Here is a 19150-nt window from a genome sequence, read left to right as displayed (position 1 = left end):
GAGGAGGTCACTATTGTGTTTTTGGACAGGTAATTTTTTTGTATAAAGAAGAGTGATCAATTATTAATTTTTATTTTTATTGGAGTATAGTTGACTTACAATGTTGTATTAGTTTCAGGTGTACTGCAAAGTGAATCAATTATATACACACACACACACACACACACACACACACATATATATATATATAATCCATTATTTTTTCTCATATGGGTGATTACACAGTATTGAGTAGATTTCCCTGTGAGGAGCTGTATTTCTTTTTTTTTTTTGATGACTTATTTTTTATGCCAATTTTGCAACAGCCTACCTTACTAATTACTTAGTGTTCTCTAATAAGGATTTTCAGTTACATAAATATTCATAAGTGTGCATATTCCCTTCAAATATTTAGTTCTGTTACTTATTTCTCTTTCTAACTGTATTGAATATCATATCAAGGATAATATAAGGAGTTCCCATTGTGGCCCACAGGTTAAGAACCCAACATATTCTCTGTAAGGATGAGGGTTCAATCCCTGGCTTTTCTCACTGGGTTAAGAATCCAGCGTTGCGGCAAGCTGCAGAATGTGTTCCAGATGTGGCTCAGATCTGGTGTTGCTGTGGCTGTGGCATAGACCCCAGCTGTAGCTCTGATTGGACCCCTAGCTTAGGAACTTCCTTACACACAAATGTGGGTATAAAAAGAAAAAAATAATATGAAATAATAGTGTTTCTAATGAGAGTTTAGATGTTGGTGTGGGGCTCTGGCCTTTGTCCCCCAATAACCAAGTGAGAGGATGATAGAATCTTCCAAATAGTTTTGGGTTTGGAGGGCACAGTTAATTCCCTACTTGTTGAGGGGATTCTCTGGTGGGAGGAGATAACTTTGCAGAAAAGCCCATCACTACATGGGGCAGCCACATCATGGCAGTGCTGGTCTAGGAAAGAGTGTCTCTAATTCCACCTCTACCTCTACATGCACACAAACATGAGTCCTCTCAGCCACCTTGGACCATGAAGATATGAAAAGTTCTTATACATACTGGTGGAGCCCAGACCGTAGCTGGCATTTGAGAGCCAGTGTGTATCCATAGGCTGTCAGGATAAGAGGTGAGAGGATCTTGTAACAGCAGCTAAGGTCACAGACCATAACCAGACCATGGAAGGCATGGTTGAATCTAAGGGAATCAGCAGAACCCGTGAGCCGTGAGAAGGTCATTGGCTCCATTTCTAAAGAAAAGTCATGCATTGTTCACGTTAGAGGAATGACGTCAAGTTCCATCAACAGCGGATGTTAGGCCTGAAGTCAAGAGGATACGTAAGCTTCAAAAATCTAGAAAAAGTACAAACAGCAAAACCAACACAAAGAAAATAGGAAGAAGGAATTAGTGAATGTGAAAATTAGAAGAGCTGAAAACCGAGAGGCAATAGAGGAACAAGAACAAACTAAATTTTGGTTCTTGGGAAATATTAATATAACAGATGTAATGCTGGCATGTAAGATAAGACAGAAGAGAGAAGAGCCATTAAATGAAACCTCTAGAAGTGAAAAAGAGCAAATCAACTAAAGAGGCAACTTAAAAATCACGAGAATACTATATACAACTTAAAATTTTTATTTTTTTATTTTTTAGGGTCACATCTATGGCATAACGGAAGTTCCCAGGCTAGGGGTAGAAACGGAGCTGCAGCTGCCAGCCTATGCCACAGCCGCAGCAACGAGGGATCCTTAATCCACGGAGCGGGCCAGGGATCAGACTTGCAATCTCATGGATACTAATTGGGTTCTTAACCCACTGAGCTACAATGGCAAATCCATATATACAACTTGAAAATCCTGAAACTGAAAATATAGACAAAATTATGTTTTAGAAACTTATACATTACTAAAATTTGCTCAATAGGATGTAGAAAGGAATAGACTACAAGTCATTTAAAAAAAATGAACTTTTTGGTCTTACGACCTTGGGAAAACTGCTTGGTTTCTCCAAGCTGGTTTCCTCTCCTTTGCATTGAGAAGAATAATGGTATCTTCCTCCTGGAATCTTGTGAGATTTAAATGAGACCAGTGCCTGGAGCACTTAAGACAGTTCCTGGCACAAAAATAATTCCTCATTAAATGTTATATTTTATTATTTTTATTTCAAAGATCTCATTATACCATTGTAATATTGAAACACTGGAAAAGCATTAAGTATCCATAAGGGAATGGCTAAACAGTGGAACAGTCACAGTTTAGGATTCTATACCATGAAGTTAAAAATGACAAAGTTCTACTTGTAGTGATTAGAAAAGATCTCGTAGATGTATAATTTCATGAAAAAGAAAAAATTCAGAATAATATGTAGAGAATAAAACTATTGATGTTTCAAAATTAGGTAGGGGGGTGGTAAGGGGAGAGAGAGGGAGAGAGAGAAAAAAGGGTATTGAATTAGTTACTAGGATAGGAGTTGAATTTGGATTGGGTGTTTGCCAAGGAGAATTGTATCTCTATCTCTGTTTTTGAATTCTTACTATGAAAAGTGTGGATATAATATCTAGGGAATGGAACAAAACTTTTTTAAAACTTAAAAAAAACCCTGAAAACTATATCTTTCCCAAAGTTTCTGGAAAGGGACTCTGTAGAGGTGTGGGCTACACTGCAGCACACCTTTAAAGAACCTGAGACCTGCACTGTGTCTCCAGTTTCCTCTCCACCCACCGGGTTGCTGCTGGCAACACTCTTCCTTCTCTCTTTCCACAAGATTCATTCCCTACTCCCCTGTGTGTTCCCCTTTCAATCCCCCCCCCAAATTTTAAAAGTAGGCTATTTCAAACATTCAGACAATACAGAAGTGAATTTAGCTTATGGCTCTGTACCCATCCCTATGAATAAATACTTTGTCATGTTTGCTTCAGGTCTAAATTTTAATTTAAGAAGGAATAAAACACTGCAGGATTAAAAATTGCGAGTGCTTTGGAAAACTAAACAAACAAACAATAAAAAAAAAAAAAACAAAACGGGGATGGAGAGTTCTTTTGTAATTGTATTGAAATGCCAGTTAATCCAGACCTGCCCTCACACCTCTTGGAGCGCCGCCCTCCATCGGAGCCCCTTTTTTAGGGAGCCCTTAACTTCTTTGTTGCGGAGGCTGTAGATGAAAGGGTTCAGGGTCGGTGTGACTACGGCATAGACCACGCTGGCCAGGCGGTCGTAGCGGGCAGAGTAGGCAGATGACGGCCGGAAATAGACAGAAAGGACGGAGCCAAAGAAAAGCGACACCACCACCAAGTGGGCTCCGCAGGTGGAGAAGGTGCGGCGCCGGCCCCCTGCAGACCGCACTCCCAGCACAGTGACCAGGATGCGCGCGTAGGATAGGGACACGAGGAGCATCGGGGTCAGCACCACGGCCAGGCCCTCAGAGAAGATGGCAGTCTCCGCGGTGGACGTGTCCGAGGTCGCCAAGCTCAGCATCACGGTCATGTCACAGAAGAAGTGGGGCACGGGGGCAGAGCACGGGTAGGAGAGCTTGGAGATGAGCACTGTGTGCAGCAGTGAGTGCAGGTGGGCCACCGCCCAGGATGCCCCCACCAGCGCCGCGCAGCGCCAGGGCGTCATGACCGAGCCATAGTGCAAGGGGCGGCAGACGGCCACTGCACGGTCATAGGACATGGCTGCCAGCAGGTAGCTCTCGGTGATGCCCAGAGCCACGAAGAAGTACATCTGGGCAAAGCATCCCTGGAATGACACAGCCTGACCTGGGTGGAGCAGGCTGGCCAGCAGTCTGGGGACTGTGACTGTGGTAAAGCAGACGTCCACGAGGCTCAGGTGGCCCAAGAAGTAATACATGGGGGAGCGGAGGGCCCCGTCGGACCTCACCACCACCACCATGCTCAGGTTGCCCAGGGCATTGATCAGGTAGACCCCAAGGAAGAGCAGGAACAACAGTGGATGGATGTCTGTTCCATCCATTAGGCCAAGGAGGAGGAATTCTGGGGTGGAGGTGAGATTGGCCAGGGCCATGGAGTGCCTGCACATGTGGGGGTGCTGGGGGTAGAGAGGACACAGAGGGGTAAATTCTGGTACCTTTAGGTAGACTTTTGCATGTGGGGATTCCATTTAATAGTTTAAAACTTCTGCTTGCTAAAATGGCTTAGAAACCCCTTTGCTCATCCAAGAATCCTGGTTTTATTAAGGAACTGACTCTCAGAAGGCTGTTCTAGGCTGGTGGGTAGTCTCAAGCTTTGGAGTAGATCAGATCTGATTTTGAATCCTGGCTGTATCACTCAAGTGATGTGTGACCTCTCTGAGCTTCATGTTTTCTTAAGTGAGGAAAATACTAGTTGCTACCCCTACACTTGTGAGGGTAGAGGGGATAATAAATCCGAAGCACTTTGCATAGCGCCCACCACATATTAAGCAGTCAGTACTATCATCTATCTATCTATCTATCTATCTGACTATCCATAATCTATCTATTTTCATCATTATCCTCATTATTTACTTAGTCACACCAGTAGTTAGGGGCAGAACTGAGGCCCAGACCATCTGAATATAAGCGGAAATTTTTTCTTAAGACGTCTTATTGCAATCACCATTCATTTATTTACCACATATTATGTGGAAGCTCAGGAGGGCTGTAGTAGTTATTTAAGTATGTTTTTCTTAGTCTTAGCTAAAACCTGCTTCCCTGTGAATTCCACACGTGGCCTCAGTTTTGGCCACTGGGGGCCACACACCAAATGTACTTTCTCTGCAGCTTTTTACATCATGTTTGAAGAAATCTATTCTAGGTCTACTAAGTCTTCTTTTCTCCAACCCACGCACCCCTAGTGTTTTAGATTGTTTCTTAGGATCTAATTTCCAGGTCCTTTTCCATTCTGATCACCCTCTGCTTAGTTTTTGTTTTTCTGAATGGGAGTTAGGAGATTAAGGTGGTGGAATAGAAGGACTGGAGCTCAACTTATCTCCTAAAAACAACAAAATTTACAACCAAATTCTGAGCAGTCTTCAACCAAATGGACCAGAAACTTTCAAAAAGATATCCTACTCCAGAAGACAAAAAGGAGGCCACATCAAGAGGTAGCAGGGGTGATTACGTGATAAAAGCAACCCCATACCTCCCGAGTGGGAAGCCCCACAGACTGGAAAGTAACTGGTCACAGAGACTCACTTGCAGGAGTGAGGGTTCTGAGCCCCATATCAAATCCCCGTGCCTAGGGATCTGGCATTGGGAGAAAGAGCCCCCGAGCATCTGGCATTGAGGGCCAGTGGGGCTTGTGTGCAGGAGCTCCACGGGACTGGGGGAAATGGAGACCCCATTCTTAAAAGGCGCACACAGACTTTCATGTGCACTGGGTCCCAGGGCAAAGCAAAGTCTCCATAGGAATTTGGGTCAGACTGACTGCAGTTCTTGGAGGTTCTCCTGAGAAAACACAGGGTGAATGTGGTTTGTTGTGTGGGAAGGGCATTGGAAGCAAAGCTCTTGGGAATATTCATCAGCATGCCTTTCTCTGGAGGTGGCCATTTGGGGAAAATCTGGCCCCACCCATCAGCACAAAGAAACCCCAGGCCAAACAACAATCCAGGTGGGATCAGAGCCCCACCTATTAGTAAACAGGCTGCCCAAAGAACCCCCCAGGCACATAGCCACCTCTAATCTCACCCAGAAACAAAGCCCCACCCACCAGAGGGATAGGAATCAGCTCCAGCTACCAGAGGGCAGGCACCAGTCCCTCCCATCAGGAAGCCTGTAGCAAGCCCCTGTACCAAACTTCAGTCACAAGGGGGCAGATGCCAGAAGTAAGAGAGGCGACAACTCTTATTATCTGTAAAATGGTCACCACACCAAAAACCAATAAAAATGAAAAGACAGAGAACTATAACTATAACTCAGGTAAGGGAGAAAGAAAAAACCCCAGGAAAACAGCTAAGTGATCAGAAGATTCTCAGCCTCCAGGAAAAAGACTGATGGTGCTGAAGACAATGCAAGACATTGGAAATAAACTGGAGGCAAAGATGGATAATTTACAGGAAACACTGAGCAAAGAAATACAAGATATAAAATGTAATCAAGAAAGAGATGCAGAATATAATAACTGAAATAAAAAACTCATTAGAAGCGGCCAACAGCAGAATACAGGAGGCAGAAGAACGAATAAGCGAGGTGGAGGATAGATTAGTGGAAATCCCTGATGTAGAACAGGCAAGAGAAAAAAGATTGAAAACAAATGAAGAGAGTCTCAGAGAACTCTGGGACAGCGTTAAACTCACCAACATCCGTATTATAGGGGTGCCAGAACGAGACGAGAGAAAGGGACAGAAAAAACATTCCAAGAGATAATAGCCGAAAGTTTCCCTAACATGGGAAAGGAACCACCCACTCAAATCCAGGAGGTACAATGAGTACCATATGAAATAAACCCAAGGAGGAACACCCCGAGACACATATTAATCAAACTGACCAAAATTAAAGATGAAGAGAAAAATTACAAGCAGCTGGGGAAAAGAAGCAAGTAACATACAAGGGAACCCCGATAAGGTTATCAGCAGATTTTTCAGCAGAAACTCTGCAGGCCAGAAGGGAGTGGCATGATATACTTAACTTGATGAAAGGAAAAATCCTCCAACCAAGATGACTTTATCCAGCATGGCTCTCATTCAGATTTGAAGGAGCAATCAAAAACTTTACAGATAAGCAAAAGCTAAGAGAATTCAGCAACATTAAACCAGCTTTACAACTAATACTAAAGGAATTTCTCTAGGCAGAAAAGAGAAGGCCGCAACCAGAAACAAAAATACCACAAATGACAAGGCTCACCAGTAAAGGTATATACACAGTAATGAAATCATCCACGCACAATTAGGCCACCAAAATCAGAAAACATGAGAAGAGGAGGGTACAAATGTAGGACATTGGAGATGCACTTGCAATTAAGAGACCAACAACTTAAAAACAATCTCATATGTATTTTATATGGTACTCATATCAAAACTTCGGAATAACTGCAAACCAAAAATCTGCAATTGATACACACACAAATAAGAAAAATCAACCCAGATACAACACTAAAGATAGTCTTCTGAATGGGAGTTGGACACAGTGCTCTAGCTGGGGTTGGGCTATGTGGAGTTCCCTGAGGGGCACTGAACAGCTCAAGTGCTCACACCTATTTATCAGGTCTGCTTTGGGTCAGGCACTGTGATGGTCTCTGGGACTATAAAGGTAGGTCAGCCATTGCACTTGACCTCTAAGCCATGCACAATGTAATAGGCACTACTAACTATGAACAAAGTGGGAATGATTTCCTCTGCTTGGCTAATCAGGGAAGATTCCAAAGAAGAGGAGGTTTGAACCAGGGTTGAAAGAATGAATTAGGAATTTTATTTAGTCACTTATGATGGAGCATGATAAAGTGAGAAAAAAGAATGTATGCATGTATGTGTGACTGGGTCACCTTCCTGTACAATAGAAAATTGGCAGAACACCGTAAACCAGTTATAATGGAAAGAATAAAAATCATTTTGAGATTGAAAAGTAAATAAATAAGCAACAGAAAGGAAAAAAAAAGAGTGAGTAGATCACCAGACAGACGTGGGAGTGGGAAGGGAATTTCAAGCAGTAGGGGGAGTGAAAATATGGCTTTTTTCCTACAGCTGTAAGGCCGAGTGGAGTGGGGTGGGAGGAAGATAACACACAAGTGAGAAGACAGCAGAGGAATGCTGGGTTTCTTACCTGCAGGGCAGCATGCCAAGCCTCAACACCTGCAGAGCCTGTGGGCTGGCCTCCCTCCTGGCCAGAAGTCCCTGGTCTTGAGGACAAATGCATCATCATCCATCTCTGTCTAGAGACTTCAGGGTGTTTCCTGTGGGCTGGGACAGCAGCCTTAGAGAGAGAGAGCCAGTTGTAAGGACCCTGGGAATTCCTGAGCATGCTCTTTCCACTCAGCTCTGTTGCTCTTCAGTCTCACCACTGCCCACTGTGTACAGCACGAACTGCTCATCCTGGCACCCTGAGTTTTCTGGCTTGGTTCCCAGCATTCTTCTCCAGCCTCAGTTCCAATTGCTTCCACACACTTTCCTTCCCCACCTCCAGCCAGGTTAGCCTTGTCACTGTCTCTTGCTTACACCTTTCTCACAGGCCTTTCCCGCACACTCTCCCTTTGTAGCACTTCCTAACCCATTCCAATACCCAGCCTTAGCTCTACCTCTTCCAGGAAGCTCTACCTCCTTTCTTGACTTTTCCAGCCCACAGGAATACCTCTCTTCCCTGCCTTTGGTAATCTTCATTTGGCATTTAGCCCTCATTTGCTGGTATAAAAGTGACTTGCTGCTGTGATGCTTATCTTTCCCACTAGATGATGAGCTCTCTGAGGGCAAATATTTAGTTGTCTGTTCCATCTGGTCTTAAGCCTGGCACAGGGCTTTGTTTTATATCTCCTGGCAGTCAGAAAATGCTCCAAAGAGGAAGTGGTATTTGAGGAGGGCCAGCTTGAAGGACAAGGCATTCACTGGACAGACAAGAGTGGAAGGGGCTTCTGGAACGAGGGAATAGCATGTGTAAAGGAAATGACAAGGGAAACCTTAGAGTAGTTACCTAATCTCTCACTTAGAAAACAGCAGGTGCTTAATAAGTGTCCACTTCTCCCCCCTCCAGCCCCTAAACGCTTTTTGTGATAGGTATACTGACTGAGTTTATGTTGCTCCCCCTGGGACGCCTGGCATAAGACTGGGTTCCCTGGATGCTTAGCTGCTACTGTCCACTCAGAGCTCTGTTCTGAAGCCTAGATATGGCAGATGTCTTCTTTAAAACGTACAGGAAGGGAGTTCGTGTTGTGGCTCAGTGGAAACGAATCTGACTAGCATCCGTGAGGATGCAGGTTTCATCCCTGGCCTTCAGTGGGTTAAGAATTCAACATTGCTATGAGCTGTGGTGTAGGTCGCAGATGCAGCTTGGAGCTGGCGTGGCTGTGGCTGTGGCTGTGGTGTAGGCTGGTGGATACCACTCTGATTTGACCTGTAGCCTGGGAACCTCCACATACTACGGGTGCAGCCCTAAAAAGACAAAACAAAATGAAACGTATAGGAAGGATTTATTTAAGGTCATCAAATGAGGCAGAGATTCTTAGGATTTAAGACTGGAAACCCCATCTCCCAGGCAGCTTGCAGCCCTAAATCTATATGGAAAAAGTCATCTTTGTAGGAAACAGCTGCACTAAGACATAGAAGCACGCAAGAATATAAGCCTGTGCACTGACACAGACACATCCTGATAAATCCAGACACACAGACCTGCCAAAGGTACACTCACACCAACTAAGATAGGAATATACACAAATGGGCACATGTGGACACCCACTTACAATCATTTACACACAGATCCATGCACAGATCCATCCGTAGACATACATGTCCTATATGCATAAAGACCCAGACACAAATCACTGCACCACCCAAAATGCCAGGGACACAGAGACCTCCATGGGTCCTCCCAGGCGCTCTGAGACCCACGCAAGAGTCTTCAAACAAAACCAACATCTTCCTCCTTCCTCTCGTCTCAAGTCTCCTACAGAGTGGGTGGTGGCCCCCAGCATCCTTAGTTCTGGGAGTTTCTAGCCAGTTCCTCAACTTTGGTCTCTTCGGCCCATATTCTTCTCTCAGTGGGATCCCAAATAGCTTTCTGTGCAACTGCAGTTTTACCCACCATGGCACATGGAAGTTCCCAGGCTAGGGGTCTCACCAGAGCTACAGCTTCTGGCCTATGCCATGGCCACAGCCACTGCAACTCATGATCAGAGTCCTGTGCGTTACCCGCACCATAGCTCATGGCAACGCCAGATCCCCGACCTGCTGAGCAAGGCCGGGGATCAAACCCGCATCCTCCTGGATACTAGTTGGATTCGTTTCCACTGCCACTACGATAGGAACTCCTTGCAACTGCAGTTTTTATCCAAGGCGAGCCCTTTGTATTCCAAGGGCTTCCTCCTTTCTGCTTTCCTCTGCCAACTTCTCAATCATTTCTCTTTGATAATTTACACAGCAGCCTCACCTGCTGTATTGACTCTACACCAGGCAGGAAGAGCATCCATAGCTGAATAAACACTGTCCAAGAGTTCACCTTCCTGTCTTAGTATCAGCCAACTGACAGGACCCCAAGATAGCATCTCCCCCACCACCCGTGTCACCAGTAGGAAGCAAGGCCCAGAAAACACTGCCTCAAGTCATTGAGCAGTTTGGCCACGGAGCCAGGATTTGAATCCAGGGCTCTGACCCAACCCAAGATTTCATCCACCTCCCCATCCTGTCTGCCACACGTCGGAGGCTACTGCTTGTTTCTCTCTCCCACTGACACTCGATCTACTCACTTTGCCTTCCTGCCCTTGATTATTCTGCTCCCTGCCAGCAAGTCTCTTGCCTGACTACTCACCTGTGACCTGGCCACTCACCTGTGAACACACATGGGTGGTGCTGCCCCCACTTTGCGTAGGAGAGGGTGATCAGCTCCCAGAAGGGGAGTTAAGGCGAGTATGCCCTGGAGAGGAAGATTTACCTTAACAACCAAAGCCGGGAGGTAAGGCATGCAGGCTTCAAGCAGAGGGGTCAGCCAGTAATTAGTTAACCAGGAAACTCCACGGAGAGCTGTGGGGACCTCTACACCTGCTGGCACCTTGAGGACCCTTCTCTCAGCCAGCAGGCTTCTTCTCTCCTACCCCGCTAGAGAGACTGAGTGGGCGAGAGGGGATGTGGGGGTCTGGGAGCCCAGATTTGGGCTGGACACTCCTTCACATGGTGGCCCCTGTGCTGGCCCCTGTGTGCTCAGAGATGGTCTGAGAGGGGCAGGGCTTGTTGAAGATCACAGTCAGGAGACCCTGGTGTCTTCTCGCTGGCAGTGCCTAGGCTGAGTTGCAGTCATCATCCATAAATCTGCTGCCTCATGGTGATGCCTCTGCTCAGAGAAGAGCTCTTTCTTCCAATCTCCCTGTGAAAAGAGCAGTGAAGTAGAGCTGGGGATCTTGATGCCCAGTCTCCCATCAGGGGTATCAGAACCTCTTTCCTGAGCTGCAGGGAGCAGCCCCAGAGGTACCACCTAACCCAGAAGTCCAGGGAGGGAGGAGGGGCTGGAGTTGCTGGCAGATTCACCCCAGGACAGCAGATCAGGGGGCAGGTGTGGCGCTGCTCCTGATGGACTTCAGGGGTTCTGCCCTCTGTCCCCCTGCAGCCCAGGTCAAAGATTCTAGGATCTCAGCCCTGACTAACTGATGCCAGGGCAAGGTGATTCTACTCTTTGTCCCAAAGTCCTTTGACTGTCTTGTCCTCACTGGCCTGGCAAAGCAGCCCCCCTGCCTCTGGAGGGCCTGGCCTAATTCCCAGGCTGAAAATTTCTCTGAGGACAGTCTCTGTCTTTCTCTCTTATTTGCCCTTCCTCCACCTGGAGTGACTTTTAACCCTTGAGGGTCTGATACCCACATCTCAGGGGATGAGCCTCTCCAGCTCGACTGTTCATTCACTTGAAAACATTGGTTGGGGCCCACGGGGTGCTGGTCTTGCTGGGGTCTGAGGAGTCAGAGGAGTCTTCGAATGAGGGAGGTAGTCAGGCCCCAACCAGCTGCAGGACCCCAGGCAAGTCTCTTCATCGCTCTGGGTCTGTTTCCTCTTTGGTAAATGGAGAGGGGTGAACTGACAGAATCTGACGATCCCTTTGTGCTGGACGATGGAACATTCTGAGGATGCCCCCTGAGCAGTTAACATGGAGGTCAGGGAAAGAACTGGTGCACAGCTGTGCAAGGCTGGGCAGTAAAGGCCCTGGGGGCTCAGAATGGAAGCTGCACCTGTGGCTTGGGTGTTCAGGGAGCACTTCTGGGATAAAGTGGGGTTTAAATGGAACAGAGACGTAGGAGGATTTGGGTGAGGGGGAGAGCACTGTGGGCAACTCAGAGTGTCTGGGAAGCACAGTTTATGCAGAGGGGGCACAAGGAAATTCAAGGGCAGGGAAAGCCCACCTGTGCACGTTTCCGGTAGGAGAGCGTCCACTTCCCTGGGGCTCCAGCATCATCCTACCCTTACTCAAAGTTTCTGTACCTCAGTGTCTCACCTGTAAATGGGGAAATAGAACCTGTTTCATAGGGAGGCTTCATGGACCAGATGAGTTACTGCACTAAGAATAGCACCTAGCACCCACAAGTTGCAGGTCGGCTGTTGCTATTATCATCCTACTGTGCACTAGGTGTTCATTCTTTCACACTCCCAAGCTGGATTTTTTTTTTCCAAGAAACCACTTTGAATCTTTCCATTACCCCGATAAACATGAAATGACTGTTGGTCAGCAGTAAAGAGGCACTAGCTTCCTGGTGATAGCAGCTGTTTCAAATAGATGTGGAGATACTGATATCCTGAGAATATCATTGGTGTTATAGCATGTGGTCATGTGTGATTCTATTTAATGTGTGCTTACTGTTTGCCAGTGCCACGTACCACCACAGGATGGAAACATGGTTACCATGGAAAAATGGTAATAACGAAAACAAAGGGAGTCTTTGGAGACTCTCTAGCTTTAAATTCATAAGGCATGCTTTCCTTTTTATCAAAATTTTGTTATTGTGGTAAAATACTCAGAACATATAATTTATCATCTTAATCATTTTAAGTGTACAGTTTAATGGTATTAAGTATTGGTTTCCTTTTTAAATTCATTTTTTATTGAAAGAAGATGGTCTTGGTTTTTTCTTCCTCGTCTTTAAAATTTCCTTATTGATTTTTTTCTTTTCCTATTCCAAGGATAATGTATATTTATTATAAAGAAAGAAAATACAGAAATGTATAAAGAAAAAAAAAATCTCCTGACCTCTTCCCATATCCTACCTCTACAAGGTAATTGGTATTGGTAGCCTAGTTCCACACCTTTCTCCAGCTCATGCAAACTTACATCTATTTAAATATTTAACTATCATCATGTATTTATCCACACACACTTGTACATATAAAATTTTTCAAAGTATACTTTTTTAGCATAAAGAGAATATAAGAAACTTATAAGGATGCTGGCAAAAGATTTAATACTCCAGCAAAGCAAATATTTTTATTTGTATTTTTTTCCAGTACACACACAGGGTTGAACATTTTTTCCTTTTCATTTTCAGCCGTAGACTTTAAGTAAGAAAATAAACTACATGGTATTTATGCTAATGGCTGCATGTTTCATGCAAGGGACATGCCACAAGTTCACTGTTGTAATTTCGAACAAATAATTACGTGTATTTCATCAACTTAGGTCTTTTTTCCTCAAGGAAGAAAAGTGTTCCTGAGACCCCAGAGGAAAAAACCCAGGATCAGAGAAGTGAATATTTCTTTGATTCCTGACAAGTGTGGAGAAGTTTTTCATCAAGCAAGCTTTTGAATAATTACATAGCCATCAGCAATGGCTAAATATGCTTTTTCCCCACCGTAAAATACTATGATTTTATAGTATGAATTTTTCTTTTCTTGACTTTTGCTTCTGTGGAAAATAGAAACTTGTTTTCCTTTCCTTTGACTGTTAAGTAGGTTTCTCTATGATCATATGAGGTGTGGCTGTATTCGCTGCTTTATCTGCCTGTTTCCAGCACAGTATAGCCAACTCTGAATAAGGATCTTGGCCTGTCTTGGGCTTTGCATCTGAAAAACAATAAGCTATAAGACATTTAATGTTTGTACTTTTCCATTTAAAGTAAGTTTTATTTTTATATTAGCCTAGTTATAATCCTCAGACAAATGAATAAATACAAGATGAAATGCAACTGATTTCTTTTTTAATTTTTTTATTACTCAGTGAATTTATTACATTTGTGGTTGTACAATGATCATCAGAACCCAATTTTATGGGATTTCCATTCCACACCCCCACCGCATCCCCCCACCCCCGAAACTGTCTCCTTTGGAAACCGTAAGTTTTTCAGTCTGTGAGTCAGTATCTGTTCTGCAAAGAAGTTCATTGTGTTCTTTTTTCAGATTCCACGAAATGAGACTGATTTCTGAATGTTAATCTTATATCCTGCTACTTTGCTGAATTTGTTGATCAGTTCAAGTAGTTTTTGGGTTGAGTCCTTAGGGTTTCCTATGTTTAGTATCATGTCATCTGCCCACAGTGACAGTTTTACTTCTTCTATTCCTATTTGGATGCCTTTCATTTCTTTTGTTTGTCTGATTGCTGTGCCTAGGACTTCCAATACTATGTTGAATAGCAGTGGTGAGAGTGGGCATCCTTGTCTTGTTCCAGATGTTGGCGGGAAGGCTTTCAGTGTTTCTCCATTGAGTATCATACTTGCTGTGGGTTTGTCATAAATGGCTCTGATTATGTTAAGGAATGTTCCCTGTACACTCACTTTGGTAAGAGTTTTGATCATGAAAGATGTTGGACTTTGTCAAATGCTTTTTCTGCATCTATTGAGATGATCATGTGGTTTTTGACTTTTCTTTTGTGAATATGGTGTATGACATTGATTGATTTGCATATGTTGACCCATCCTTGTGAACCTGGGATGAATCCCACCTGGTCCTCGTGTATGATTTTTTTTTTATGCTTCAAACTTTTAACTTTTATTATTATTATTACTTACTAGTTATTTCCCCAATACAATTTTTTTGTACTGTACAACAAACATGGTGACCCAGTTACACATACATGTACACATTCTGTTTTTGCACATTATCAAGCATCATCATAAGTGATTAGAATAGTTCCCAGTGCTACACAGCAGGATCTCATTGCCCATCGACTCCAAAGGCAACTATTAACCCCAGACTCCCAGTCCATCCCATTCCCTTCTCCTCCCCCATGGCAACCACAAGTCTCTTCTCCAAGTCCATGATTTTCTTTTCTGTGAAAAGGTTCATTTGTGCCATATATTAGAATCTAGATGGAGGTGATATCATATGGTGTCTGTCTTTCTCTTTCTGACTGACTTCACTCAGTATGAGAGTCTCTAGTTCCACCCATTTGTCAATTTGGTTTACCTTTTCAAAGAACCAGCTCTTGGTTTTTTCAATTTTTTCTATTTTTTAATCTCGATTTTATTGATTTCCTCTTTGATCTTTATGATCTTTTCCTTCTTAATTTCCTCATTGACCCATGGGTTTTTTAATTTAAAAAATTTTTTTTATCTTGGACTTCTCTGCCTTTATTTATTTATTTATTTATTTTGCTTTTTAGGGCCGCACTCGCAGTATATGGAGGTTCCCACGCAAGGAGTCGAATCTGAACTACAGCTGCTGGCCTACGCCACAGTCACAGCAATTCAGGATCTGAGTTGTGTCTGCGACGTACACCACAGCTCACGATAATGCCAGATCCTTAACCCACTGAGCAAAGGCAGGGATCGAACCCGCAACCTCATGGTTCCTAGTCAGATTAGTTTCCGCTGCACCGCAACGGGAACTCTGACCCTTGGGTTTTTAAGTCGCGTGTTGTTTAGTCCCCATGTAGTCAGTTTTTTCTCATTTCTTTTCCTGTGGTTGATTTCTAGTTTCATGCCATCGTGGTCAGAGAAGAAACTCGAAATAATTTCTTTTTTTTTAATTTTTTTTCCCCACTGTACAGCAAGGGGGTCAGGTTATCCCTACATGTATACATTACAATTACATTTTTCCCCCAGCCTTTCTTCTGTTGCAACATGAGTATCTAGACAAAGTTCTCAATGCTATTCAGCAGGACCTCCTTGTAAATCTATTCTAAGTTGTGTCTGATAAGCCCAAGCTCCCGATCCCTCCCACTCCCTCCCCCTCCCATCAGGCAGTCACAAGTCTCTTCTCCAAGTCCATGATTTTCTTTTCTGAGGAGATGTTCATTTGTGCTGGATATTAGATTCCAGTTATAAGTGATATCATATGGTATTTGTCTTTGTCTTTCTGGCTCATTTCACTCAGGATGAGATTCTCTAGCTCCATCCATGTTGCTGCAAATGGCATTATGCCATTCTTTTTTATGGCTGAGTAGTATTCCATTGTGTATATATACCACCTCTTCCGAATCCAATCCTCTGTTGATGGACATTTGGGTTGTTTCCATGTCCTGGCTATTGTGAATAGTGCTGCAATGAACATGCGGGTGCACGTGTCTCTTTTAAGTAGAGTTTTGTCCGGATAGATGCCCAAGAGTGGGATTGCGGGGCCATATGGAAGTTCTATGTATAGATTTCTAAGGTATCTCCAAACTGTTCTCCATAGTGGCTGTGGCAGCTTACATTCCCACCAACAGTGCAGGAGGGTTCCCTTTTCTCCACAGCCCCTCCAGCACTTGTTATTTGTGGATTTATTAATGATGGCCATTCTGACGGGTGTGAGGTGATATCTCATGGTAGTTTTGATTTGCATTTCTCTTATAGTCAGCGATGTTGAGCATTTTTTCATGTGTTTGTTGGCCATCTGTATATCTTCTTTGGAGAAATGTCTATTCAGGTCTTTTGCCCATTTTTCCATTGATTGATTGGCTTTTTTGCTGTTGGGTTGTATAAGTTGTTTATATATTCTAGAGATTAAGCCCTTGTCGGTTGCATCATTTGAAACTATTTCCTCCCATTCTGTAAGTTGTCTTTTTGTTTTCTTTTGGGTTTCCTTTGCTGTGCAAAAGCTTTTCAGTTTGATGAGGTCCCATGGGTTTATTTTTGCTCTAATTTCGATTGCTTTGGGAGACTGACCTGAGAAAATATTCATGAGGTTGATGTCAGAGAGTGTTTTGCCTATGTTTTCTTCTAGGAGTTTGATGGTGTCCTGTCGTCTGTTTAAGTCTTTCAGCCATTTGGAGTGTATTTTTGTGCATGGTGTGAGGGTGTGTTCTAGTTTCCTTGCTTTGCATGCAGCTGTCCAGGTTTCCCAGCAATGCTTGCTGAATAGACTTTCTTTTTTCCATTTTCTGTTCTTGCCTCCCTTGTCAAAGATTAATTGACCATAGGTGTCAGGGTTTATTTCCGGGTTCTCTATTCTGTTCCATTGGTCTGTCTGTCTGTTTTGGTACCAGAAGCACACTGTTTTGATGACTGCGGCTTTGTAGTATTTCTTGAAGTCTGGGAGAGTGATGCCTCCTGCTTGGTTTTTGTTTCTCAGGATTGCTTTGGCGATTCTGGGTCTTTTGTGGTTCCATGTAAATGTTTGGATTGTTTGTTCTAGCTCTGGGAAAAATGTCCTGGGTCATTTGATAGGGATTGCATTGAACCTGTAGATTGCTTTGGGTAGTATGGCCATTTTTACAATATTGATTTTCCCAATCCAGGAACATGGAATATCTTTCCATTTCTTTACATGTTCTTTGATTTCTTTGATGAAAGTTTTATAGTTCTCGGCATATAGGTCCTTTACCTCCTTGGTCAGGTGTATTCCGAGGTATTTGATTTTGTGAGGTGCAATTTTAAAAGGTATTGTATTTTTGTATTCCCAATCTAATATTTCATTGCTGGTATAGAGAAATGCAACTGACTTCTGAATGTTAATCTTATAGACTGCTACTTTGCTGAATTTATTAATCAGTTCAAGGAGTTTTGGGGTTGAGTCCTTAGGGTTTTCTATGTATAGTATCATGTCATCTGCATACAGTGACAGTTTGATCTCTTCTCTTCCTATATGGATGCCTTTTATTTCTTTGGTTTGTCTAATTGCTGTGGCTAGGACTTCCAAAACTATGTTGAAGAGCAGTGGTGAGAGTGGGCGTCCCTGTCTTGTTCCAGATTGGAGTGAGAAGGCTTTCAGTTTTTCCCCATTGAGTATTATATTTGCTGTGGGTTTGTCATAAATGGCTTTGATTATATTCAGGAATGTTCCCTCTGTACCCACTTTGGCGAGGGTCTTGATCATGAACGGATGTTGGACTTTGTCAAATGCTTTTTCTGCGTCTATTGAGATGATCATATGATTTTTGACTTTTTTTTTGTTAATGTGGTGTATGATGCTGATTGATTTGCGTATGTTGAACCATCCTTGTGAACCTGGGATGAACCCAACCTGGTCATGGTGTATAATTTTTTTGGTATGTTGTTGGATTCGGTTGGCTAAGATTTTGTTGAGAATTTTTGCATCTATATTCATCAATGATATTGGGCGATAGTTTTCTTTTTTGGTGGTAATCTTTGTCTGGTTTTGGAATGAGGGTGATGGTGGCATCATAGAATGTCTTTGGGAGTATTCCTTCTTCTTCAACCTTTTGAAAGAGTTTAAGGAGGATGGGCACCAATTCCTCTTTATATGTGTGGTAGAATTTTCCTGTGAAGCCATCTGGTCCTGGACTTTTCTTTGTAGGGAGTGATTTTATGACCTCTTCAATTTCATTTCTAGTGATGGGTCTGTTCAGTTGGTCTGTTTCTACTTGATTCAGTTTTGGCAGGCTGTAAGATTCTAGAAAGTTGTCCATTTCTTCCAGATTGTCAAACTTGTTGCCGTATAGTTGTTCATAGTATTCTCTTAGGGTTTTTTTTGTATTTCTGCTGTATCCGTTGTGATTTCTCCTTTTTCATTGATAATTTTGGTTATTTGGGTTCTTTCTCTCCTCTTTTTAGTGAGTCTGGCCAGGGGTTTGTCAATTTTGTTACCTTTTCAAAGAACCAGCTCTTGGTTTCATTAATTTTCTCAGTTGTTTTTTGAGTCTCTATTTTATTGATTTCTTCTTTGATCTTTATAAGTTCCTTCCTTCTGCTGACTTTAGGACTTTTTTGTTCTTCTTTTCTAGTTCGTTAGGTGGAGGGTTAAGGTGTCAATTTGGGATCTTTCGTCTTTTTTGAGAAAGGCCTGAATTGCTATAAATTTCCCTCTGAGCACTGCTTTCGCAGCATCCCAAGTTGGAGTACGGAAAAGCCATCAAGAACCGAACGGCCCATCTGAACTACGGGCACAGTCACCAAAAACTGAGACACCTGGTGGGGGCTGGGCACCGAGTCCTCGCTCCAGAGGTTAGTCCCCGGGAAAGGCCTGGGGGACGCCTGGTGGGGGGCTGGGCACCAGACCTCGCCTCCGAAGGTTAGTCGCCAAAAAAGGGCCGGGGGACGCCTGGGTGGGGGCTGGGCACCGAGACCTCGGCTCCAGAGGTTAGACCCTGAGAATGGGCTGGGGGGGGCGGGGGCGGGGCGGAAACTGCTTGGGAGGTCTAGAAATCATTTGACGGGGCAGAGACTGCCTGGGAGACTAGAAAACAAAGCTGTCGCAGAGAAGGAGCAATACTCTAGAGGCGGGGAA

General features: G+C 43.7%; 1 protein-coding gene and 1 long non-coding RNA gene across 2 annotated transcripts; both read right to left on the bottom strand.

Moving 5' to 3' along the window:
- Positions 1-1766: 1766 nt before the first annotated feature.
- On the bottom strand, positions 1767-12049 carry LOC125114551 (uncharacterized). The gene is made up of 4 exons (XR_007131845.1): positions 11962-12049; positions 10512-10940; positions 7698-7847; positions 1767-1825 (listed from the first exon to the last, which is right to left on the bottom strand). It is a non-coding gene; the product is annotated as an uncharacterized LOC125114551 (long non-coding RNA).
- LOC125114550 (olfactory receptor 1L4) lies at positions 2991-4291 on the bottom strand. The gene has a single exon (XM_047757894.1). It carries the CDS (start codon positions 4079-4081, stop codon positions 3041-3043), a length of 1041 nt encoding a protein of 346 aa, XP_047613850.1. The 5' UTR covers positions 4082-4291; the 3' UTR covers positions 2991-3040.
- Positions 12050-19150: the final 7101 nt, after the last annotated feature.

Source organism: Phacochoerus africanus, chromosome 14 (genome assembly GCF_016906955.1).
Source record: "Phacochoerus africanus isolate WHEZ1 chromosome 14, ROS_Pafr_v1, whole genome shotgun sequence".
NCBI lineage: Eukaryota > Metazoa > Chordata > Mammalia > Artiodactyla > Suidae > Phacochoerus > Phacochoerus africanus.
This window is presented reverse-complemented; position numbering and strand designations above follow the sequence as displayed.